Source organism: Grampus griseus, assembly GCF_964374135.1.
Source record: "Grampus griseus genome assembly, chromosome: 5".
Taxonomy (NCBI): domain Eukaryota; kingdom Metazoa; phylum Chordata; class Mammalia; order Artiodactyla; family Delphinidae; genus Grampus; species Grampus griseus.
In genome coordinates, this window is record NC_138998.1 from 112,963,333 (window position 1) to 112,991,140 (window position 27,808).

Sequence of the window (27,808 nt, forward strand, 5' to 3'; positions counted from 1 at the left end):
GAAGCTTTAACCCTCTAATGAATGTAGTATATAGATTGTGAGCGAGACAGATCGGTGAATAAAGTAGGGAGTCTGACTGGAAGGCCAATAAAATGGTGTAGGCAAAAATAATGAGACCTAGGTACAAGGAACTCCAGTAGAAAATAAATGGATGGGGTAAAAATGCTAAGGAAGTTCAGATTTAAATTTGGGGCTAATTATAAAGAGAAAGAAGAAAGTGAAAAACAGTAGACTGTGTAACTGGACGTTTTCACAAGGACATCTTCTTCATACTAAAATCCACTCCTGTTGAAGAGAAAACCGCATGTTTATTCTATGACTTTTCTAATCAACTGTTTCCAGTGTAACTCCTGGCTTATACTAGAAAACTTATGACCAAGAAAAAAACTTTAAAATGAACTCGAAGTTTTAGAACACAGTGTACATGGCCACAGTCCTAAAATTTGAACACTGAAGAATTTTAACAGCAAGCACCATTCGGTAAAGTCCTTTACTCAGAATTCTTTCAGTCCTTTAGGAGTACATAACTGCAGGTCCAAGAATGGAGTAAATGTAGGGTATCCTCAAACATGCAGGATTTACAGTGTACAGTGTACATACAAACAGCAGCAGCATTTTTTCAAAAATCTCAAGAGATCTGTAGTGGCTTATATTTTGGTGTCCTATTATACTGCCTCCTAATTCAACACATTCAACACACACCTCAGAGACAGAAGGAATAAATCTACTAAGTGAAATTTCTTCTACAGCTATAGATAATAGAAGATTCAGTTTAAAAGGATGAAGAACCCAGATTTATGGATCTATTTGAACAGGACGTGGTTTATGTTGCCCTCTATTTTTAGGAGATTACTTGCTTCTTGTGATCTTCTTGTTATTTCTACACAATTCCACTGAATCAGCAGATACATTGATTTTTGTTCCATTTTTTCTAATACGAATGATAGTTTAAATCAACATTACAAAATTACTTTAGGTACGACTCTTAAAACACTGCAGTGTCTATTTTTCAATAGAGATGTGAAACCACCGATAGTTATCCCCAAAGATACTTAAGATTGGTCTCTATCATCTGTTATATCTAAGAAAAATTATATACATTAAAAAAATTTAAAGATCAATGTATATTTCTTTCCTTCTTAGTAATTCTATGAAAAAAAGTTTACTGTCAACATGGACACTAAGTAAGAAGTACTGAGTAGCTTAGCTTGTACCTCATTATCAAAAATAAAAACTAAAATAAAAGTCAATATAGTAAAAATCAGTTAACAGTCTGTGATGAAAATCACATACACAGCTTATTAGTTCATCTGTATTGCTTTGGACCAGAAAGAATTTGAAATGGTTCTCAAAACTAGCTAGTAAAACTAGTTAGTAAAAATTTAGAGCCCCATATGAACTATAAAATGCTTCTTTATATAATTTTTAAAATGTAATAACTGAGAATACACATGATTAAAATCATCAGACGAAACATCAAATGCAAGCAATGAAAACATATTTTATAGTTTTAAGCATATTATGCTTACTCTGTTTATCTATCATCTATCTCAGTAAAATTACCATTTCTACTTTAAATATTAAACTATAGACTTCTTAAATTTGATTTTTCAAGCTTTCAAAAACCTTTGGATAGATGAGCGATTTCGTAAAATGCTTTTGGAATCCAGATCCTACAATTTTAACACAGCTGCTAAAACATAACTCCCAAAATAAAGACTGGCGAATAACCACATCTATCGATCCACTTTTTGAAAAAGATGATTCATCTATTTACTCGTTCAAAAATGTATTGACTGGTTACAAACTATGATACATTCTGCTTGGTACAGGAGATAGAAAACAGAATAAAATATTGTTCATAGCCTATGGCAGAGACTTGCTATTAAATAAATAAATAAAAACAAATACGGCAGAATATGATTTGCATAATAATAGAAACATGCGGGGGGCATCAGGCGAAAAAGTGTGGAAGTGCACAAACTAGATCAAGTAAGTGCTGAGGAAAAAAGAGGAAAGATGCCAGGAGATGGCTATGTTTGAATTGTGCTTTGAAGCACAAGTAAGAGTTCACGAGATGGAGAGGACTCAGGTCACCTGGGACGGAGAGAGGCAGACACAGGCAGAGACCTGTGGAAGCAGATGTGTTGGGAGGATATAAATGATTTAAAAAATAAAATCAGAGATGCAGAAGTGACATAGGTAGGGTGAGATAATTTATGCTAAAGGAGCTTAAATTTTGCCCTAGAAAGTATGGAGATCTTTTCACAGATGCTTATGCAAGAAAGATATAATAAGGTTGTGTTCTAGAAAGAATGCTCTTCCTAAAAGAGAAAAGGCAGATATGAGGCTGAAAAATCTTAGCAAGTTGGGACAGCAAATCCAGTTGAGAATTGCTATATTCATAGTAGCACCTAAATATAATATTTTGTAAGAATTCTTAAAGGAAAAAGAAATTCTGCAATATCACAGTGCAATATTTACCACTGATGATATAATCTAAAAGACCAGGAAATCAACGTTTCTTGAGTTTTTACTCAGTAATGAATTTTTAAAGACTAGTAACAAAATGCTATCAGCATTTGTGTTACTCAGGCTATGAAATATCCTTTCATGTGATGTTTATATCTAATGTACTTTTAATCCAAGTTATTATAAATACACTGTATTTATAATGTACCAAATTGCTTCTTGTCACCCAAAATTAAATCACACTGATCTTGCTGAAACTAGAATCACATTTTCATTTTTAAAATTAAAAAATAAAGATATTAAAGCATTTAACAAAGCAAAAGATTTTAGAAGTATTCAAGTCTCTGAAAATGTACATCTTTTCTTCTTGTCATCTGAAGTTGAGCCACCAAAACCAACTGCATCAATCACTTTTACTTCTGTAGACCCTCCTTCTCTGCCCAAGACCTATACTGTAATCTTCTGTGAAGGGATATCAGCTGAAGGAATTTATTTTTGAGGTTTTAAAATGAAAAACTGCATCAATAATTCTTCTGATAACACTTCACAGTTTCAGTATTTCTGCCAGGTGGCAGTGAAAATGGTTTGAAAAAACAGTACTTGGCCGATGGCACCAATGGGAGGGAGTAGGCAGAGAGGTGGCATTTTATCAACACAGCACGATAGCACAAAGTGTGCTATACACAAAATGGATTTTCTATGATGGCTCTCATTAAATATGAAAAAACACAACTAGGTCCTCAGGATGACAATCCAAAACACATATTTAAACCCAATGTGAATTAAAGAGTTTGAGTTATAAACTCCAGAAGAATATGCTAGTTATAGAAATGAAAATTCTCATATATTTCGAAGACAGAAGACTATAAAATACATATTTTTTATGTCTTCTCTAAAACCTGAAGCATTAGACAAATCTTTTGTAACTATGATGTAATGACTGACTTGCTTAACCTATTAAATGACGATACTTTATTGCTTCAGCTATAACAAGAAATGAAATGAAGAAAACAGAGTGGCACAATTCAATGTTCAATTACACATGTACTAGTTAAAAACAACAGCTCCTTAAGAAAAGTACATTGTGTGCTTTCCAGAGGAGTAGATCCAGATAGAAAAAGGTCAATTAAGATTAGAGGTCTGTCTCAATGGTGAAAAATGGAAACCATTTCCTCTAAGATCAGGAACAAGACAAGGTTGCCCACTCTTACCACTATTATTCAACATAGTTTTGGAAGTCTTAGTCACAGCAATCAGAGAAGAAAAAGAAATAAAAGGAATCCAAATTGGAAAAGAAGAAGTAAAACTGTCACTGTTTGCAGATGACATGATACTATACATAGAGAATCCTAAAGATGCTACCAGAAAACTACTAGAGCTAATCAATGAATTTGGTAGAGTAGCAGGATACAAAATTAATGCACAGAAATCTCTTGCATTCCTATACACTAATGATGAAAAGCCTGAAAGAGAAATTAAGGAAACACTCCCATTTACCGTTGCAACAAAAAGAATAAAATACCTAGGAATAAACCTACCTAAGGAGACAAAAGACCTGTATGTAGAAAACTATAAGACACTGGTGAAATAAATTAAAGATGATACAAACAGATGGAGAGATATACCATGTTCTTGGATTGGAAGAATCAACATTGTGAAAATGACTATACTATAGGATTCAGTGCAATCCCTCTCAAACTACCAATGGCATTTTTCACAGAACTAGAACAAAAAATTGCACAATTTGTATGGAAACACAAAAGACCCCAAATAGCCAAAGCAATCTTGAGAAAGAAAAACGGAGCTGCAGGAATCAGGCTCCCTGACTTCAGACTAAACTACAAAGCTACAGTAATCAGTATGGTACTGGCACAAAAACAGAAAGATAGATCAATGGAACAGGATAGAAAGCCCAGAGATAAACCCACGCACACATGGTCACCTTATCTTTGATACAGGAGGCAAGAGTATACAATGGAGAAAAGACAGCCTCTTCAATAAGTGGTGCTGGGAAAACTGGACAGGTACATGTAAAAGAATGAAATCAGAACACTTCCTAACACCACACATACAAAAAAACTCAAAATGGATTAAAGACCTAAATGTAAGGCCAGACACTATAAAACTCTTAGAGAAAAACATAGGCAGAACACTCTATGACATAAATCACAGCAAGATCCTTTTTGACCCACCTCCTAGAGAAATGGAGATAAAAGCAAAAATAAACAAATGGGACCTAATGAAACTTAAAGGCTTTTGCACAGCAAAGGAAACCATAAACAAGACAAAAAGACAACCCTCAGAATGGAAGAAAATATTTACAAATGAAGCAACTGACAAAGGATTAATCTCCAAAATTTACAAGCAGCTCATGCAGCTCCATATCAGAAAAACAAACAACCCAATCCAAAAATGGGCAGAAGACCTAGATAGACATTTCTCCAAAGAAGATATACAGATTGGCAACAAACACATGAAAGGATGCTCAACATCACTAATCATCAGAGAAATGCAAATCAAAGCTACAATGAGGTATCAACTCATACCAGTCAGAATGGCCATCATCAAAAAATCTAGAAACAATAAATGCTGGCGAGTGTGTGGAGAAAAGGGAGCCCTCTTACACTGTTGGTGGGAATGTGATTTGATACAGCCACTATGGAGAACAGTATGGATGTTCCTTAAAAAACTACAAATAGAACTACCATACGACCCAGCAATCCCACTATTGGGCATATACCCTGAGAAAACCATAATTCAAGAAGAGTCATGTACCACAATGTTCATTGCAGCACTATTTACAATAGCCAGGACATGGAAGCAACCTAAGTGTACATCAGCAGATGAATGGATAAAGATGTGGGACATATATGCAATGGAATATTGCTCAGCCATAAAAAAGAAACAAAACTGAGTTATTTGTAGTGAGGTGGATGGACCTAGAGTCTGTCATACAGAGTGAAGTAAGTCAGAAAGAGTAAAACAAATACCGTATGCTAACAGATATATATGCAATTAAAAAAAAAATGGTTCTGATGAACCTAGGGGCAGGACAGGAATAAAGACACAGATGTAGAGAATGGACTTGAGGACACAGGGAGGGGGAATGGTAAGCTGGGACGAAGTGAGAGAGTGGCATGGACATATATACACTACCAAATGTAAAATGGATAGCTGGTGGGAAGCAGCTGCACAGCACAGGGAGATCAGCTCAGTGCTTTGCGACCACCTAGAGGGGTGGGATAAGGAGGGTGGGAGGGAGACGCAAGAGGGAGGGGATATGGGGATATATGTATACATATAGCTGATTCACTTTGTTATGTGGCAGCAACTAACACAATATTGTAAAGCAATTATACCCCAATAAAGATGTTTAAAAAAATTAAGGAAATTTTATCAAGAAACTAAATATAAGACCTAATAAAATAAAAAGTCTTAGAAGAAGACACAGGAAAAATAAAAAAGAGATTAGGGGTCTGGTACTGTTCACCCAAAACTGTGTTTTTGAAAATTTAAATACAATGCACAGTGAATTAGATTTGATTTCTGCTAGGTTATGCTTTGATACTGCATTCAGCCCAAGCTGGCTTCAATCAAAGTCACGCTACAGCTCTGTTACGCTAACGCCCGCTGCTGTGAGTGAGTGGCTGATGTGGAAATCAGATGGCCGAACACGAGTAGGAAGCATAGGCCTTGCATGAGGTGGGCTTGGAGATGTGGGATGGGGGGACCCTAAAGGTGATCACATCATGTTCAGAGTTGTTTTTACAGGAAAATATGACTTTCTATGGAAGACATGAACATGGAAACAGTCATGAAGAAGTTGCATACATTAATATGTGATAGGGTCGCTATAGGCACACTCAGCAGCTCTTCCTTTGGGTACAATTTTGCACCTGAGTGAATAAGCTTCTTCTTCTGTAACAATAAAGATTATGAACTTTGTATCCTAAACTCAAGTATAAAATTTTTTTGCTATTTAATATTTTTTGCATGTTAAATTATAATATATTCTATAAGCATATTTGAAACACACATTCTTCCATCATTTGCTTGTTTTAAAGATCTGCAAGTTGAAAACTGCTTAATACAACAACAATAATTAAAATTAATTGAGTGCTTATTAAGTACCAGGAGGTGTGTTAAACCATCCACAGGCATTATCTCATTTAATATTCAAAGAGCCTTACGTCTTAACTTCTATCATTATGATGTAAAGACCAGAAAATTGAATCTCATGAAGGCTTTTAAGGATTAAATCAATAGATAGGAGGAAGGACTTGACTTCTGATCCGTCTGATATAGTTGGACCTCTTAAACACATATGGTTCACTTCAAGCCATATGACTGAGAATCTGTCATGTCATTACCAAACGGAAGGGTAAGAATTATATGCTATAATTTCCAATATGGTATAATGTTGTTAAAATCATAACATGTTTTTCCTAAATAATTGCTTTTATTGTTAAAGTACATAAAACCTATAATCTTGCTCTTTCTGCGCCACCTGTAAGTACAACCTTTCTTAAGTATACTTATTTCAAGTGATTCTTTATTCAAAAACCTACAGTGCTTTTTCTATTGCTTGCCATTGCAATGCTTGCACATCATTCTCCTCTGTGTAGCATGTTGTCTTCCATCAGCTGGCCCAGGGTTTTACCATCCTGATGCTCACCTGTCCCCAAACTGGCTCCAACATTTCAGCAGACCAGTCTACTTTCAATCACTTGCATGCGTATTTGCTTGTTCTAGTGGTTAATCCATCTTGATATCTATTATCCTTTGATCCACCTTGTCGACAACGATTAACCTGAACACACTCTAATCTTGTACTTTTCTTGTGTTCTTCCCACTTAAGGTACTTGCCCTTGCTTGTATTGTCTTGTTTCTCTATTTGTTCCCCCTGCCTGTGTGCCTTGATTCTTCTGTTCCATTGTAAACTCTTAGTGGTATGGTGTGCTGTCTACTATTTTGCAATGAAATGGTATCTTTATTTGGCCTGGAAAATCTCCAAATAGTGAACACTAAATAAAATTCTTGATTTAAAGCAAATACTCTCGCTTTTTCCCATCTCCTCATACTAAAGAATACGATGCATTCTTACCAGTGACAGTAACTCACTATTATAGTAATTTGGGTGGGGAGAAGTCAAAGAAAATATGTTTGAAAAATTTTCCTAACTGATTCTTATATGCCCCTCTGTAAAGAATGCCCAATATACCAAATGAAAATCTATAACTTAAAGACTATAAATGAGTAGCCACCACCCCAGAGTGACAAAAACAGCATAAAAAATGTTTACCAATTCTAAAAGTTCCTGCAAAAGAAATTAGTTAATAGGCTTAGCCTCAGCAACAAGAAATAGCAAAAATTCATTTCATTAACATGAAATGTAGAGCAGGAGTAAGAGATGAATGTTTACTCAGTAATCAGAACAGGCTGGCTTCTAATTGATAAATGATTGTTTCTTCAACTTATTTAATTCTATTTAATTTTTACTATTTAACACTTCACTTGATTTCAAAAGAATTTCTGTTAATAATACTGAAAATGCATAATGTCATAAAAATATTTGATTTGAAACTTATTAACACATAATCCATACCAGAGGAAGTAATGAATTTATAATGAAAAATATAACTTAGGGATATAGGATTTAAAATGAACATTTTTATAAACCCCATTTAATCACATTTTGTTCATTTGTCACTATTTTTCAGGAATATAAACGATCAAATTGCTAAATTACCTACCTTTCAAATTAATCATTTTCTTACTGAGTCCATGGCAATAACTCTTCTGGATGAGTGCTGTGATTTCTTTCTCAGCCATTACCTTACTTCTAACTAATATTAAAAATTCTTATTCCATAACAAAAACCAATATCTATACCTCTTTTCAACAATAATCTAATAATCTATCTCTCAATATATATGTTTATATATATATATATATATATATATGCTTTCCTAATGTCAAAATGAAAAAGTAAAACTACTAAATAGTCTGCTGTTTTCATAAATATGGAAAGTATAGTGGTCAAAAAAATAAAATGACTGAAATGAATCAAAATCTTTAGATTCTTCATCTATTTAGATTTCATATTCTACTCTCCACCTATGAGAGCCCTCGCATGTACAAACTGCATTCAATCCTTGTATGAGTAAAGACGTGTTCCAATTTTGCAGCTATACTCTTTATATTTTTTAACCACTGTTGTGGAATTTATTGATTGTGGGAAGACTAATTTTTGAAGGTTCATATAATAGTGAAAACTAAAAGTTACTCATGGTTGTTCAAAATCTGATGAATAAAGTAGGCCATGAAGCTAGTCAAATGTGTTATATAGTATAACTATAAAATAATGTAAGTGACCTTCTAAACTGACATTTATAATAACTGGGAAAGTAATTCCAAAGAGGGTCAAAGGTACTGAGTTTTGGTGATAATGTGACGTACACACAAAAAAGTATGTGTATGTTTTGTGACAGTGATTAAAACCATGTTCTTAAATGTACAGTCACAGATAATATGCTTCTCCTTGAAAATGAGCAATGTAAATATAAAAATGAAATAATTCTACAATTATCTAGAATAAATAGAATGCCTTTGAAAAGGATAAACTCATTTGGTTCAAAATACCCTGCACATTAAGATCTCACTGCATGCATATAAAAACAGTGTTATAATAAACAGCTCCACCACATAGCCAATTTTTCTTTAATTTTTGAATTTTATTTTATTTATTTTTTGTACAGCAGGTTCTTATTAGTTATCTATTTTATACATATTAGTGTATACATGTCAATCCCAATCTCCCAATTCATCATATAGCCATATTTGACCTTAATTTTTTTAAGGCAACATATTACTGGAAAAAATAAATAAATAAAAATTATTATTATTAATAAATTATTAAATAAATATAAAAATAATAATTTATTATTATAAATTTGTACTAGAAATGAATTCAGATGTTTGTTGGCACTTTCACTCATAATCGTGTTTAATTATTTTAAGCAAACATTTACTGGTTTTATATGGTGTCAGGGTCTGAGGGTACTAAAATCTCTGTTCTCTGGAACTTACCGCCTACCAGAGGAAACTCACATGCAAACAATCAAGCATGACACAACATGATGAACATGGTAATTGCTGTAATACAGGATGTCCCACCATTACGAGAGTAACTTGACTCAGTCTGTCTCCAACAGTTGGGGAAAGCATTGAAAGAGAAAAAGAGAGAGCGAGAGAGAGATTTGTTCTTTTGAGATTAAGTAGGTAAGAAAGGAAGGGTGTGAGGTTGTTCCTCACAGAGGGAAAAATACATGCATTATGTTAGAGATAGAAGTTTTCCAGACTGCACCAATGCACCATTACCATCACCTGGCTTCACTGACACCTTTAGAAAAGCAGGTAAGTCTGTTTGTTAAACTGAAGGATTATATTGGTGGAACCATGTATTTTTCTGTGTAAATGGTCTTTACTGGCTTTAGCAAGTCCAACTTAATCCTCTAATGGTATTAAATATTTCTATATTGTAATAAATGAAATAGCTAACTCATAAAGTAACTAAGTTGGATATGTTTACAGATCATTTTAGATTTTATTACATTTGCACTTAAATTATAGGCAAGTACAGAAAATCATGTAACTATAGGAAATCATTCTGAAATCTAACATGCAAATTTCATAAACTTTTGAATTCTACAAGTTACAAATTAAGAAAAAAATTAAATTTAAACAAATTCTGAATTGTAAATCACATTTTCCCATATTATACTGTCCTTCACCAATCAAGCTTTGCTTCTCTACTTTGCTTTCTGAACTAAAATACTGAGTAGAAAATAAAATAATAAAATTTTGTTTTCTTCAAGGGACTGTTAATTTTCAAGGAAAATACTATTAATTTAAAAACTAATGAATCATTGAATGAGGCAATATTTACATTATTTTTGAAAAAGATCTCATTTTCACCAGCAGAAGAAAAGTAGTTCAAGTAGTGGTGAAAAAAGTCCTCTCCAGATACTAACTGGGAAAGCTAGAGTTCTCAGTATTGTGGGTAGAAGAGGTTGTAAGTGTGGAGGTGAGGAGGTAAAACTATAGCTTAAAAATGGCTCTTCATGTAAATGGTGAGACAAGACATCCATTTTCACTCACTTAACCTGTCAACTTGCCAGAACTGTCATGTCAGCACTCTAGCTAAACCACAAAGGTTGATCACATCCCATTATCTCATTTTTTTAGAAAAAGACTGCATGAAGATGCCAATCAGAAGGAAAAAAAAAGGGGGGGAAACTTGCAAGCAAGGAACAAATGTACTGAAGCTGAAGGGCTGCTTAGTTAACGGAATTTTAATATGCAACTGCAATGTTTCTTAATAACATTAATTACACGCTTAGTAAGGCACCATCCTAACTCATTAGTGCCTTCTTTTTTGTTGTATTTTATCTCCTACTAGCAGAATGGGGACTATATGATTGGCCTGTTACCATTAATGTTGCTTAATCTTTTATAGCACTGTTTAAAACTGCTTGCATAAACATTTTCGAGGCAAGTATTACCTATGTATGCATATGTGTGTATCAATTAACTGCACCAACATTTGGCGTGCCCCTCCCACATGTAAATGTTATGCTAGACCTAGAGGCAGCAGAAAGATAAATACAACAATGTATTTACTGACAAAGAGCTAATAGTTTTGAGGGAAGATGAAAATAATAGCCTCAGTGAATCTGGGAAGCCATGTTTGCCATAAGAGATTTAAAAAAGCTTTCAGACATATTTTAACTCAAAATTTAATTTAATTTGGTAGTTTATATATTTTAATGAATCTAATTATGTACTATTCCCTTGAGTGACACTTAATATGTTTAAATAAATAGTGCAGTAATTCAAATGTCATGCATATAATATTTAGGTGTAATGCACATCATGATATATATTTTACAGTATATACATATGTAAATAGATATGATGATATCTTTCTGTCAACAAATTATTATAACTTATAAAAATGAAAATTTTTACTTTCTAAGAAGGTGTGACTAAAATATTGATGCTATTTCTTTCTGGCAATAGCCAGTGAAATCTCTTAATACTAATCTCATAATACTGTTTCTAGCCAGAATATTTACATTATTGAGATATTTGATATTTATAGTACTTTTAACTACTAAGTTAACAATTTATTTTATTTTCATTTGGATAGATCCCAAAATTAATGAGTAATGGAGTAAAGGCTTATTGCTCCACCTTCCTCTATTGACCATAACAAAATAAATGAATAATATGGAAAAACTACCATTGCCTCAAACCACAAATTGTGAAGTACCCCTGCCAAACAAGGTCAAATCTGGAGGAAAATGAGGATGCAAGGTGAGCAACAGCTAGCCCCACCCACAATCCTCTATCAATGCCAATTTCACAAAAAATTTCTGTCAATACTGTGAGAACCCAATCCATGATCCTTTGATAGAAAGAAAGGAGATCTAGAGTCAAGAAGGAGACTTGGGAAATATGAGACATGACTTTGCAGATAACCAACTAAAATTAAGAAGTCTGGAGAGAAGGTATTGAAGGAAAGAAAAAGCCAAGCCTACTATGGATGGCGAAAATTTAAGGGGGCCCCCATGACCTTCCCTTCATGGAGTTACTCCCATGGTTATGTTATGTTATGTGACAAAAGGGATTCTGCAGATGTAATTAAGGTAACTAATCAGTTGACCTTAAGACAGGTCTTAGGGACCTTAAGATTAGTTTAGGGGCCTAACCCAATCACATAAGACCTTTCAATCAGGGAATTTTCTCTAGCTGATAGCAGACTGGGAAATGAGAGAGATACAGAGCAAAGCACCTGAAGGATTCAAGGGATCACTGCTGACTTTGAAGGCTGTGGCAGCCATGCGCAAAGGTTAGCAAGTGAATTGTGAGCAACTTCTGGCTGGCAGCCAACAAGGAAATGGGGACTTCAATCATACAACCTCAAAGAACTCAATACTGCCAACAACCTGCATGAATTCTGAAGTAGATTCTTCTGGAGAGTCTCCAGAGAAGCGCCCAGCCTGATCAACATCTTGATTTAGCCTGTGAAATGCTAAAAAGAGGACCGAATTGAGTCTGGTTGGACTTCTGATCTACAGAACTGCGGCCTAAAAAACGGCTGCTGTTTAAGTCATTCAATTTGTGGTAACTTGTTATGCAGCAGTAGAAAACTAGTAAAACTAGGAAAAACCATCTCCATTACAAAGCAGGGAGTATGAAGGAAGATGAAGAGTGTTTCCTATGGAATACAGAGAGTTTGTAACATAAAGTGTTTTGCTGTGTATTACTAGAATCACTAGCTTACCAAGGAGAAAATGACATGTTTTTTGAAAAAATATTCCAGATAAGAGTTCAAGTAGAGGTTGACCCTGATACTTTTCACTTTCTCTTCTCCAAACATGTAAACCCTAGCTTTCAGCAGTTAACTAGATGATTAATAATCAAATAGGGACTAAAACAGGATCTACGTAAAATAAAATAAAGCAAACTGTATATTAACTAATTACTTACTAATTAATGACAGAAAAGAACATAATCAATTAATCAAAGGGAGATAAAGCATTTATATCGTCCAAAAATAACCCAAGGAAACACAGAAATACTTTAGAATAAATAGTTGTCCATAGTCTAAATAGAATTATGTACAACAGGGCCTCTCTTTAAAAAAGAAACAAACAAAAAAATCTCAAAAAGGGGTAAAGGCGTTAAAACACAAGTGAAGAAGAATACTTTGTTCAAGCTTATCAAGGAAATGAACTAAAAGTTAAAGTAAGTTAAAGAAATATATTTTAGAAATAAGAAAAAATGATAACTGCAATTGAAAAAGTTAGGAAGGTGATAAATACGCATTAAGAAATAATACAATGTGAAAGAATGATGACTTCAAAATTATTATAGAGAAGTTAACAAATATGGAACTGAGACAAAGGAAAGCCAATATAACTGATGTATTTGAGAAAAACAAGTGAGACAGAAAAAGTATTCAGAGATAAAACAGAAGAAACCATTTTGAAATAGAGTAAATTAAAGGATGAATCTGCAGATTCTAGGGGTCGTGCTGTCCCAGGAACATTAGACACAGGGTGATCAGGCCCAAGGTATAACCCAGCAAAGTTATAGAAGAGGGAATACATTGGTATTCATATTTGTATTCATAAAAGGGTATCCCAGCTGAGGATAAAAATATTCTGTAAGTCTTGTACTTCCCTATAGTACCATTCAATACAAAAACAATAAAACATTCTCACGAAAGTCTGAGAAAAGAAAGTATGACTCAATAATTTTATACCTACCCTTCAAATTAGAGGCATTGAACAGACATTGTCAAACACACAAGGTGCTTCCAAAAGAAATAAGTCAGTGACTAAAACCAGCCAAGCATGAGAAGTAACCACTACTTGTTTTTCACTTGAAAAATTAGTATGAGCTAAAGATATTTTAAATGTTTCACATTATGGGAACTCTGTTAGAATATACAAGACAAAATACAATGCATTTTTTAACCTACAATTTAATCAAAACATATGGAGCAATGAAAAACGTGATGCTTAATAAAAATTAAACGGGACACTGCATAAAGTAGCTAATCAGCGCCAGATGTAGGAAACATCAAGGGCTCCTAGGAGAGAGATGATCACCTCAGGTCATGGGGTAACACCTTGCCCAAAGAAGAAAGGCTGAAGAGAATAAAAGTATAGGTTTCCTTCCAAGAGGTTTCCTTCCAAGATACACTCAGGATGCCTTTTGCACAAAAGTGGATCTCGACATGAAAGGATTCGTATATAATATCCACCTAGTTTCTGATTTTTAAAAACCTGTAATATTTCCAATATTAAGTTGAATTATATCCAGCACATTAAACTTTCCAAATTTCAAGGTGGGGTGGAGGGTAGGGGTGTTGAAAACACCAGTTGCATTATTTTTAAAGCATTATCTGATTTCTATTTTTTCCTGAATGATGTTTTTCAGTCACTCACTTTTTATTGGATCTTTTGGCCTCAATAAAATGTTTCAGAGCATGTTATAAAGCAAACTCCACTTCAACTCAAAGGAGAACTTTCTAAAATGAAGACATGTTAATTTTTTGTGTTTAGACAGTTAAAAGATTGAAAAACTATGTCCCTATAGATTTCTGTTTAGAATAGTGGCTGCTTCTTTAAAATAATAATAATAAAAGATGGGAATTTTGCCAAAAACATACATATTTCTCAATACTTATACACTCTTGTGGCCAATTATATTCTATAAAAAGAAACATACTTTTGATTTACTAAACTAGGAAATAATTGGAAGTTTCCATAAAGTTGTGTATTGTCAATTTGTTTTTGATATTTTAAATGAGTTTCACCTGATATACTCAGTTTTTAGTTTCCATACTGGAGGCTATCACCAGCTAGCATATGGTATACACGACACAAAATGGAGCAGGCCTCAGCTTCTCAAGCAAGGCAGCTGGTAGGTTTGACAGTCCTTTTCCAAATTATTCATTATGTTTTGAGTTGCTGCTAGGAAAAAATGTGTTGCCCATCTCCAAAATAGATGTTCTTTTTTATTTTTAAGCTTGGGAAAGACTTCCAATAGAAAATAAGACAGATGGGTATAGGAAGCAAGATATTTATCTCTATTTAGACCCTTTTCTTCTGTCAGTTCCCTCATCAACAGAGTTTTCCAAACAAACAAATGAATATTTCAGCATTCAGACTTAACTCTGTCCTAGGATGTACTTTTGCTCTCATATAAAGAATGCCTTTGGAACAGTAAAAAGTCAAAACCGCAAGAAGGGTTGGTGGATTTTTAACGATCAAAGTGGCATTTGTCTAGATTTTGTGGTAAAAAGCAGCTAGGGAAGTTACATTCCAGGACTCTTTCTGAGGTGTTGATGACATTGCAGATGAGGAAGTGAAATCTGGAGACTACTTTGCTCCATTGGCAAGTATGTGATTGTTTGCTTTCAGTAGGACTTCCCACATTGATGATCCTCAAAATCAAGAGTTTTCTTACACTCTCAAAAGTACAGGCAAGAAGGTGTTTATTCCAACTGTAAGTTGCATAGAGTTTCCAATTCTTTGACTCAAATGCAGCTTATAAGAGTCATCCAGTTTGGAGGTTTAAAATGATTTCTAAATTGGCTTTCCACACAGACAATCAAGTTTCATCTGGTAGGTAACGTAGTGATTGGTTTCTGAATCTGTTAGTATTCCAGAATGTGCATATATTTCTAATTTTCTTTTAAAAGCTTTAGACAGGAACTACTCCTTGAACTCTCTCTAAATTTTACATAATTGGTACATAGTTCTTCACATAATTTATACTAGAATCGGAAGATGGATTTTCTCCCCCTTCTGTGGTTTCTACTTTGTAGAATACTGATTATGTTATTGCTAAGAGCTCAAAGTTAAAAAACTTTTAGTCTAGTAACAAATATTAATGTAGTTTTCTATTATTTGAATATTTAATTCATGAGTTTACTTAATTTGTAGCTTCTCACCTTACAATAAAAGTTGGCATATCTATACTTCCTGAATTAAAATTGATGTAAAAAGTTGATGCAAAGAAAAAGCAGGCTAATTTCCACATTATCAGTCTCTTCTTTGGTGATCCAATAAGAGCATATCAAACATTCAGTTTCCCAAATTAATAGTAGTTGTCAAGTTTAAAGTATAGGTCTTCATATTTCTGAGCACTGTCATAAGCCATTTTAAGAAAGATTTATGAAATGACAGACTTTCCCAGAATAAAGTACAATGTGTCAAGAAGCTATTCTTTAGTTCCAGTCCAATGGGAATTTAAGAAATCATTTCAAAAAAGAATAAAAAACAGAAATAACTTTTGAAATGCCTTGTAGGCGACAAATATATCTCAATACTCTGTGCATATCACATTTTCTAAACAAGATATTTTTTTATTCATGAGTGTTAATATATTGGAAATTATTAACATATTGTTCTATATTCCAGGAGCTTGTGAAATAATACAAATCAAGTGGTCATGGTTTATCAGCATAAGGCTTCTATATATAAAGATCTATAATTTAAATGTGATTTTTCCTGTTAATTTATGAAGTTATTATCTTATTCTTTCCCATTTACTTCTTCATTTTAGATGTCATACCATAGATATGTAAAGTTATTATTAATATGAATTCTTACAAATGCAAAAAAATTTTAAACTATAGTATATTCTTTAATTTTCTAACAGCATCAATTGTAAAACGCATGATCAATTTAATAATTGTATTTTAAGAAAAAATGCCTGCAGTTTATGTTCAAATTAATCATAAGCCATAAGCATACTTCAAAAATATTGAAATGTGAAATAATGTATGTCTCAGAAACTAGGAATGTGTTAACAAATGTTGGCATACAAAACTTTTTCACATATATGATCAATTTTGAACTCAATTCATTCCTATAGCAGTTTTGATACGTCAGAGCTTTTCTCTCCATTTTATAGAGGAAGTGATTGGGCATTAGGGATGTTGAATAACTGACAAAGGAAGTACTGCTCAGAAATGGCAGAGCAGAAATTCAGATTGGGAAGCCAAAGTTCTATTTATTGTATTTGCTAGCCATATAAGAGTACATTACATAACAATAATGTTTGTGAGTGTTTCAACCAACGGGGGAAAAATGTTATGAGTCTGGATGGCTATACGTCAAATGTCAACAATGTCAAGCCAGTATAATAAGAAAGCTTTTGAAGTTAGGTGGACCATTTATAAAGCTGTGCCAAATTGAAAAACTTATTAAAGTATCTCTTGGTATATTAAAGAAGCAATGTACTAAATTAATTTATTCATTCACCTACCCATCCATTTATGCATATATCTATTTATTTACTTATAACACAATTACCAAGATTTCTTTTATTCAAACACATTTCTTGGTAGGTTAAGCAAAACTTTAAAAGAGATGCAGAAAGTTTATTAATACATTTGAAAATACTTTGTTTACAAATAATTACCACTTAAATTACTGCAAGCGCAAGCTGTTAACTTCAGTTTTGCAAAGCCAAATGAAGAAAAAGATATATTCAAACTTTTCATGCCAAAGAACATGGCTCATCCCTCCCTTTTCCCCTTAGTGTAAGCATCAACTTACAGTAACTTGAAGCATTCTACTAAATTTTAAGTAGGCATGCAGATAATAAGTATGCAGCAGTAAAAAATACCCTTACAGAGAGCAGACTCTAAGCAGCTTAAAATAAAAGTGCATAAAATAATAGAACTTCTTAATTTAGTTCATAATCTTTTATATTAATGAATATCAAACATAACTAATAATTGAATATTTTATACACACAAGAAAAAGGAAGTATTGCATTTTTCTCAAGAAAAGTTAGAAGTTTATAATATTCATCATTCATATATTCTTTTACAAGAAAATTGTTACCTATTAATTGCTAAGTAACAGAAAGCCACTACAAAATGGTTTAGTAAAGTGATGAAAAAGTTAGGAGCAACTTTTACAGCAGACAGTCCCTCAAGTAATATTTTAACAGGGGTGAACAAATGTATTTCATTCAGTCATATCCTACTATGCATGAGCTATGAAGCATTGTACAAAGCCATGCGAAATGGATAGAAGGATGGCTACTTACCAACAGGGCGAGCTGTAGACATTACAATGGTGTGGTGAGAACATAAAAAAGAAATTAAAAAAAAAGAAAGAAAAGAAAATTATCAGAATGCATGATGTGTAATGTTACATTTAAGTATGGACAGTAGGGTGATTTCTAGTCTCATTATTCAAGTATGAACAGGATGTCCTAGTTTGATAAAAACTGAACGTAATTATAAATAGAGCTCTAAGAAAATAATTACTTTGCACACCGATATTAACTCTAAGCAATTTGAGAGATACTTTACATAAGGTCTTATTGTCATCATCATTTACTATAGTTATTATTTCAAAGATCTTTTTAGAGTTAAACAGCCTTGTGTTACCCCAAAGTTAAGAACCTGATGAATATAACTATTCAAGTCACAGGCTAGCAAATGTCATGTCAATAAAAGAAGGCCTTGCTGTCTGATTTAAATAGCAATTGGATTTTAAGCATGGTTAGTCAGAACCATTACAAGGACTACAGAAAAGCCCCTGACGCTGCGTTTCAGCCAGTAATAAGTTAAGATCACATCACTTTTCATCCGTGGACAGGGTAGATGAAAATATAACAGATAGGTTGGAACATCCTTAGAGATTTCAACTGAGTAGCTCTCTAACTACTGTTAAGCTCTTTTCTTTTTTTGGCAGAGGGCAGGAAACAATGACTGACAAATAGATTCTTGTCCATACTGAGAATGGCTTTCAAACTGCTTCTTCAACAAATTATTGTTATTTTTTATTATTCTACAACTTTCAATCACTAAAATCAGTTGTCATAGACTGCCCCCTTTTTTAATGCACAGAAACTGTAAGAGACACACATGGGCTTAATAATACTTTCTTTAAAAAGAATAATGCCAAATCAATTTAGATAGTAAACCACTTTATATAAAAGCAATGGACAAATATAAAACATATGGTCCCATTTTCAAATGAAGAAGAAATAGATTTAGTAGCGTTTGAACTTTTATTAAATCTTACATTTCAAAATACAAATTTATTCAGCAAACAAGTGTTTCATCCATACCCCAGTGGGTAAAGCTCCAGTGTGAACCCAGTGTAACTCTTGAACTTATGAGTAGTTTTGTCTTGATGACTTGTTGGCATGGTGAGATAGATATAGCCATTGAAACCATATTTATAGACCTTCATTCACTCAACAAATACATCACAATTCTAGTTCTGTGCAATCTTTGAAACTATATTGGAGTTTATTCTCTATGAGATTCATGGTCTTAGAATATTATTCACAATTAAGGGGGGGGGGTAATACAACTCAAAGAAGACTAAAGCAATCATAGCAGCTGAATGAAAATTCTGGCTTAGTGAAACTCTAGTGTGTCCTACAGTCTATAGTGGGTTTACTATAGCAAGAGGGAGAAAGTAAGTTGAACTATGCACAATAATTTCTTTCTTTTTCTGGGGGGGCACAAAAATAACAACTAAGAACAAAACAACAGACTAACGTAATGAAGTTGTGCCTTATTCTGACTGATGAGATTTCTCTTGATTTTGCCAATGTCTAGTAGTAAAAGTACTTTGTGTTTCACTTTTGAATTTGCATTTTCAGGTGCCACCTCCAGCTGAATCTGAAACATAATGTTTCCTTTAGAAACAAAAAGGCATTTTGAGTCTATGATTGTAAAGAGAGAAAAAGAAAAAAACATGGTGAGAAATCATGTTCTAAAGAAATAAAATATATTTCTTAGTCTAGGAAAATTCCAAAAAAATTAAAGCTTTATTGCTCTAGAACCAAGATAGTTTTCCCAACGAAGCTTTGATTTATGCAAAGCCAATTTAAGCAACTGAAAAATGGGGAAAAAATATGTTTATAAATATGCAGTTTGTGTTCACTCATTTTGGAGCCACTTTAAAAAAGTTCTATTAGATCATGAAATATTTGATTAGAATATAAATGCTAGGAGGCTCATTATTGTCTAGCAATATTTCTTTCTAATTTTATGTTTGTCAAGTCAGCAAAGGGAGCTACTTGCTGTTAAGTTTAATTTTATAGTCTATTTTCACCATATTTCTGAAGTGGAAAACAACTGAGTAAGTCTGTTTCAGATTGTGATTATAAAACTTCGTTTTCTTTTCTCAAACTGGCTAAAGTGAATATCATGATAAAATTTTAGCAGAAACATCACAATAAAACTTGTTGTAACATAGCAACATTTCATCCTGAAAAAAAACCCAGCAGGTGGATGTTTTCAAAATCAGCAAATTAAACTAAACTGTGTCCCTGCATTAAATGGATGAAAGTGGATGTGGCCTCTTGGGTCAGTTGACCCTGTTCTAATAAAACAATCCAGAGAAGGGCTGAACATTTCATTTATGTGCATAGAAAAATGAGTGTAAAAAAATAAGCCGTAGATAATATTTTTTTTTCCGTTAACCTCTTAGTATGAGAAATCCCAACCGTTTTTCCTAATGGTAAAAAAGTATTTTTAAACAATTTTTACTCCACATTCTATTATATTATGGAGATTTTAATTCTTTAACCCTGTTTTTGAGGTTCCAGTCTTAGATGAAATGCATACTACATAGATTAAACACTCATCCATTTACGGGACACAGATTAGGGGAGAGACCATTAAGGTTTGCTGATTTAAAAAAAAGAATCCTATTGAAAACAAACAACTCTTTCTATTAGTTTTGTAAATTAGCTTCAAACATCCATCCAGGAGTAGCATGCTTTGTTAAATGAAATGGTAAACCTGAAACTTTCAACAAATTATGAAAACAATTAGCTGGGAAAGATCTTAAAGCAAACAGACCACTTCAAATCTCATTCATCCAAGCATTCAAGTATAAAAGGAACCCTGCTGCTTCTACAAACAAACAACTCCTCACATTTTCTCACCATTTGTTTAGTCAGCAAATATTTTTGTGACAGGAACATTTCTTGGTTAGTTGTTTATTTTCTTTTTCCACTTACTTTAGAAAAAACAAACAAACAAACTTTGGGCGAATTATGGTCAAGTGAATTGCTTTTGCAAAGGACTGACTAGATAAAAGCAAACAAATATACGTAAATATATAACCACCTACCGGAAAAGGTAGGTTAACTATGCTAAAGTGACTTACAAATCAGATTTTGATCATATATTATCAGTATATATATTCAATTGGTGTATCATCATAGCTTTTGCGATCTGTTAACTAATGAGGAATGAAAAACTTTTTAAGCAACTAGTTTGCTCATTTTGTCTAAGTTTATTTTATCTAAGTCCACACTAGAATATCTGGATGGGGGAAAAATGGATTAAGCGGAATAGGAATGAAGTGATTGAGAAGTCTGGAACTCACCAGTTTTTTTTCTAGGTATCCAGAGTAAATGTCTCCTAATATTTACCTGGAGGAAGGTTTTATTTTAGTGATATGATGCCCAAATCATACATCTGGCAAAAATCATTTTTCTTACCAGCTAGAGGACCAGTCTGAGAATCCCTGACACACTTCTTGCCAATCCAAATTCCTCCAAGCCTTTCTCCTCATCTTATGAAAACTTCTGTGAGCAAAGCTGCACAAGGCTAAGAGGTCTGACTAAACAGGGTGAGATGCAAGTGAGACATGGATATAAACATGCAGCCAACTTCCTTATCATGAGGGATGGGAGGAGGAGGCATTAGTTAAGGTACTGGAAGAAAGGCTGAAAGATAGGGCAATGGATGTACTTGCCTATCTCTGAAGTTCTGTGAGTGCAAACAATGCCATGGGTAATATCTATTTGGCGAGAGTAAGTGTGGCTGTGTACTTGGTACTACTTGGTACCTTGGGCTACATAATTTACTCATGTGGATCAACATGCGCCACCAGGAAGGCAGTTAATTCATTCTAGCTCACTGTAGGGTTAAGTAATGCTTTCTTTCACTTATAAGTAATTGCAGGGAGTCTATAAACGAAAATTATTCCATGACTGAGAAAGTGCATGATACCCAGAAAGTGAAAGTTATTACAGGAGCGGCACTGACTATTTCAATTTTTTAAGGTGAATGAACTTCACAAATCACTTTCTAAATCAGATTTTCTCAACATGGGAGCTCCTTTGTGTCCATTTTTCACCTTTGGAAGCAGTGTTAGCTTTTTCAGATTGCTTTTTGAATGCTGAAATAAAAAAGAATTTCAAAAAAAGTCTACTAGTATAAAGTGACAATCTAGTAAACAGAAAACCAAGTATCTTTGAAATTAGTGACATTTAAAAGCAGTAAATAGTTCAAAACAATGGAAACATAAAAGATTAGTGTAAATCTTTCCTATTTTAAGATTTACTTTTAAACTACATTAGCTATTATTTATTAAATAAAAATTAATCATTTCAAATGATCATCCCTTCAAACCCAAATTTGAAAGTAATTTTATTTCAACTAAAATATAGAGAGGACACAAAATCTAGGCATTTTAATGTGATAATAAAACAGCATAAGCTATTATTTTGATTGTGAGTTCACTTACCAATTTGACCAAATATTAGTCTTCTGGTTCAATTGTATTTCACACCTTAAGTCTCTTACCTCGGACTGTGAGGGTAGCAGAAGCTTCCACCTTTCCAACCCGATTCTCAGCAATACACATATATGTGCCTTCATCTGTACTCATGGCCTTTTTAATTCTCAGTGTGTAATCATCTCTGATGTCATACCTGTGTAGAATATGAATCGGTTTTATTAAATAACATTGATTATATTTAGATAACACTAACTATTCATTTTTCTCTTTTATACTGTATTTTACCTAAAATAACACACACACACACACACACACACACACAACGTTCAGCCATAAAGTGCAATTGCTTAGATTAAAGCTACTGCTAATAAGATCATTAATTTTGTATCTTATCTCTAGCTGCTTGATTATCAATTACCGATAATTTAGATACGTATACAACTCTGGCTGCATCAAAACTCTCAAAGGTATTATTAACACTTTGACTTTTTTTTGGTAGCTCTTAGATAGTAAGAAAACACTGTATAGTTCAGTTTCTTGGTGAGTTATATTTTGTAAGTTACACTGCATTCAAATATATGATTTATTTTTTAGGTACCTTGAAGATAATAGAGCTGAAATATATTAAAGGAGAAAATTCTCTTATTTGTTGGCAAATTGACAAAACAGACACTGGCTAAAAGAATTAAGAAGGGGTAATCCTTTTTTTAGATTAGCAATATTAACTTTTAAAACATCCACATGCCTTGGAGTGATTTCTGGAAATGCACGTCGTCGGCTCTTTCACAAACATTTATTGTCACACTTCTATTTTGTAACAAGTACACTAACATACTAGTTCAGAAAAAAATTCTCAAATTTTAACATGAATTTTTTAAGAGCTTGCATAAGAATATGCTCTTATTAGATTCTAAGAAATTATACAAATTGATGAAGAAGTTATCTTTACATTGTTTTCATATCTGATTTTTCTTCTTGATTTTCACTGATGGTTTTTGTTATTTCACACACACATTTTTGCAATAGCTTCTGGTTGATCACACTGACTGTCTTCCTCATACATACCACACATTTAAAGCTATATTTCCAAAATATTACTTTAATTGGTTCTGTCTGCTTACAACTAGCTGGGACTTCCTATTGCTTTTAGGCTTGCACTGAAGATTATTATAATCAGATTTCTTCTACTTCTAGCTAGTTATAAAAGAATAACACAGCTTAACATTATTACGAACTGAGACATGGACCTAATAAAAGTTCTGTTTTACAGAACTCTGCAAGACAGAAATCAAGTGTCTATGAAGCAAACATGCCAACTAAACTCAACTATCCTTGCTCCTCCATCCTCCAGTTACGGTGGTTACTTTTCTGTCTGCATGTTTCGGGTTAAACTTCTGCTGATTTACAATGTCCTAAGTCATGAGGGAAGCCTTATCTTCCACTACCCTTGTTTGAAGCCATCCATTACCACACTAGAAAACTATGATTCTTCTCTCCTCAGAACAAAACAAAACAAAACAAACAAACAAAAAATCAAAACTGACCCCCCAAAGCAAACAAAAAAACTTCTTGCTACACCAATCAATCTGCACTTACTCACATTTTGATTTGTCTATTTTGATAAAGGCAGAGATCCTGTCTGTTTCACTCACTGCTATATCCAAAACCCCAACACAGAGCTTTTAACATCCAGTAGCATAACCAAGTGGTTAAGAGCACAGACTCTGGTCTTTGAGATTTTTAAATAATCTCTCCAACTTCTTGTTCACTCTCTCCTAACAACATGGACCTTTTTCCCTTGCTCAACATAACAACCTAATTACCACTGTCTTTGTACTTCTCTTGTAACTTCAGGGGATGCCCTTCCCCTACAGTTTTCATTGCTGTTTCTGATCATTCTTGGGTTTTTTTTTTTTTTTTTTGCGGTACGCGGGCCTCTCACTGTTGTGGTCTCTCCCGTTGTGGAGCTACAGGCTCCGGACGCGCAGGCTCAGCAGCCATGGCTCATGGGCGCAGCCGCTCTGCGGCATGTGGGATCTTCCCGGACCGGGGCACAAACCCGTGTCCCCTGCATCAGCAGGCGGACTCTCAACCACTGCGCCACCAGGGAATCCCTGTTGCTGATCATTCTTGACTTTCAAGATAACCCAAATATCCCCTCAAAGATATCTTCTTGCCCAAACAATGTAAAGTAGCCCTTTACCCACCAGTTACATTTATTATTATTTTTTTTTTTGCGGTACGCAGGCCTCTCACTGTTGTGGCCTCTCCCGTCGCGGAGCACAGGCTCCGGACGCGCAGGCTCAGCGGCCATGGCTCACGTGCCCAGCCGCTCCGCAGCATGTGGGATCTTCCCCGACCGGGGCACGAACCCGTGTCCCCTGCATTGGCAGGCGGACTCTCAACCACTGCGCCACCAGGGAAGGAAGCCCCACCAGTTACATTTTAAAATTACTTTTACTTGTTTTTATTGTTTTTATATTTTTTGTTGGTTTTAGTACTTTTTATCTTTTTCACAGCACACACCTCTATCAAATTTTTGTTTGCTTGTTTATTGTCTTCCTAGTTTCCAAGAGCATGTATGCTCCATGAGAACAATCATTGATTCTCTCTTGTTCCAAACTATATACTCTGAACCCTACCAAACAGCACCTGAGATCTTGGATGTGCTCAATGAATGCTTACGGAATGAGCGGTGAACCAGCCAACAAATTCTTAAAATTCTTCTATAGTTCTTTCATAGCATCGTTATTAGTAAAACAATCGTATGCAGAACTGAAAGGTAAACTAATATGAAATATAGAACTCTATTATATCAAGAAACAAAGTAGTGTTATTAGCTTTATATATCAGCAGTTAGTTCTGAAATGTAGGTTAAATCAAACAAAATACTGTAAATGTTAAGACTCACAATATTTAATACATAAATGCTACTATGGAGATAGAGCTAAAATAAAGAAGTTAGCGAATCCTGACTAGCAATCTAGACTTTTGATTTACATATTATCACTGGAAATTTCCCTCTGTAAGTTAGTAACATGAAAAAAACCCTCTCTCTCTGCACAAAAGTAAATGAAATAATTCTAGAAGAATATCTAAAACAATGTGAAGACAACAGGAGAACAAAGTAAAGCTTTGTGCTTTGTTCAATGCTTTTGAGAATATCAACTCATTATTCTGGCAGCTAGGGTGGTTTCTAATCACATGTGTTATTAAAATAAAATAATGACAAAAAATGCATTTGCATAGTGTTCTTAAATATACTTTTTAATGTATTCTCATAACAATTCTGGTAGGTAAGGAGTAAAGTTATTATGTCTCCTATTTTAAAAATTAGAAATTTTAGGCATATAAGCTTCAACCTGAAACTATATAGTTTATTTTTACACTTTTATAAAATATGGCATAGTGGAATATTATGTTCAATTTTACCCCCTATTTATCAAGAAAGGAATTAGAGACATAAAAATTGAAAAGGTGACATACATGAACTTGAACTCTTCACGTGTGAAAACAATAACTTCAAAAAATATAATTTAAGTCTAGAAAACTATGAAGAATATGAATCAGTGAACATGGAAATACTCAGAAAATCCCCAAATATAATATTAAAGGAGAATACTTGAAGCCTAAATAAAATACCTTTAGGATAAGAGGGGGGAAAAGGCTATTTAATTATGCAATTATAAGAAAATACATGGAAATTGGTTATTCCACGAAACCAACAGATTATAAATTCTGAGACATAGGGAAAAAATATTGAGTCTAGTCTAATATTCTAATTTTAAGATTAGAAAAATAATACTTTGCTATTCAGAGTCTGGGAATTCATTGGTAGCAAAAGTTTAGACCATATTAAAAACTAGCTCTCCTGGCACATTCTTCATCAATTATATTACAGAGGTTACAACTTTCTACCAAAAGAAAGCATAAAGTTTCAATTTTTAAAAATCGTGATGTATGAATCTATAAAGAGAAATTAGACAGGGGATATACTACCAAAATGGCAACTACTCCCACAAAATTTTCCTTAATGGGTTCAATGAATAAATGGTCAACATGCCAATTAAGCTTTTAGTGGCAGAGTTGTTATTAGAATTCAGGCCTTGTGGTCTGACTACAGAAATTTACACCGGATACTATAAAATCATAATTGCAGTTTGCTCATTTGTGGACTGAAGTCTGCATGAGAGCAAGTGATGTGTGTGTATCCATGTGTGTGTTGTGTTTTGGCTCACTAATGTTTTAAAATTATTGGAATAACTGATATTTAAAATTTTGACACTTTCACATAGAAATCTGGATTTTCAAATCAAGGTCTGTTTTCCTCCAAAGTGCACACTTTTTCTCCTTCATCACACTGCCTACATGGGTCTAATAGAACTGTACAACTGGAGACACTGCGGTCCCTTCCAACATAACTGAACCACTGTGCCAGTCTCTAGCCTGAACCCTGACAGTACCCACAACCCAAGAGACTGAAGCATGTCATGGTACCTTTGTCAATTTTCACAATAAGATACAACTCAGATCAGAGAAATGATAAACCTATAATTATGATCAAATTAGCTCTTACCTGCAAAAACTTAAGATATTTGAGGGTTGGTTTTAAAGAAATTACGTCTAAATAACTTCAAAACCCAGAAAGAATTAGATATTTGGCTCATTGCTAGTTTCACATTTAGGCAAGCTGAGGCAAAATATGACAAAGTTCCTTTCCCAAGGCCACACACATTGAGACAATTATAGTCAGGAGAAAAATTGTCATGAGTATCTACTACCAGTCTCTGCTTTCTCTACAGATCATGATGTCTCTGAGACAATAACTTGCTTCCTAAAAGTACATATTTCACAAGAAATTAGATGTCAAATATTTTCACAGGTCCAATAATTGTGGCCTTATTTCTTGAATTCCTTTCTGGATAAATTCGTACATGCTTAATAGTCATCTCATTGATGCTTTACACTACTAGATTGGATAATTGGGGAAACATTCATTTTTCCCTAGAAAGCAAATATTGACTGAGTAATATAAATAATTATAAATAATAGTTTCTTATATTTAAAGAGATCTTTACAGTTTACAACTGAGATTCATATAAATTTCACAACAATAAATTAGAGAAAATGCCTATTTCCAAACACCATTTTATAGAAGAAGATTCTGATATTGTTGTCTCGAGTTATAGAGAGACTGAAGTCGATGTCCTGTGCATTGGTGTCCATTTATTTTTCTAACA

At 33.6% G+C, this 27,808-nt stretch overlaps 1 protein-coding gene across 1 annotated transcript in view; it reads right to left on the bottom strand.

Moving 5' to 3' along the window:
- ROBO2 (roundabout guidance receptor 2) overlaps positions 1-27,808 on the bottom strand; it is a gene marked incomplete at both ends in the record, with an annotated part of 574,004 nt that overhangs the window by 99,198 nt on the left and 446,998 nt on the right. Inside the window, 2 exons of the mRNA XM_082654134.1 lie at positions 18,115-18,126; positions 22,634-22,761. Coding sequence (XP_082510260.1) covers positions 18,115-18,126; positions 22,634-22,761 — 140 coding nt within the window. The remainder of the gene's footprint in view (positions 1-18,114; positions 18,127-22,633; positions 22,762-27,808) is intronic.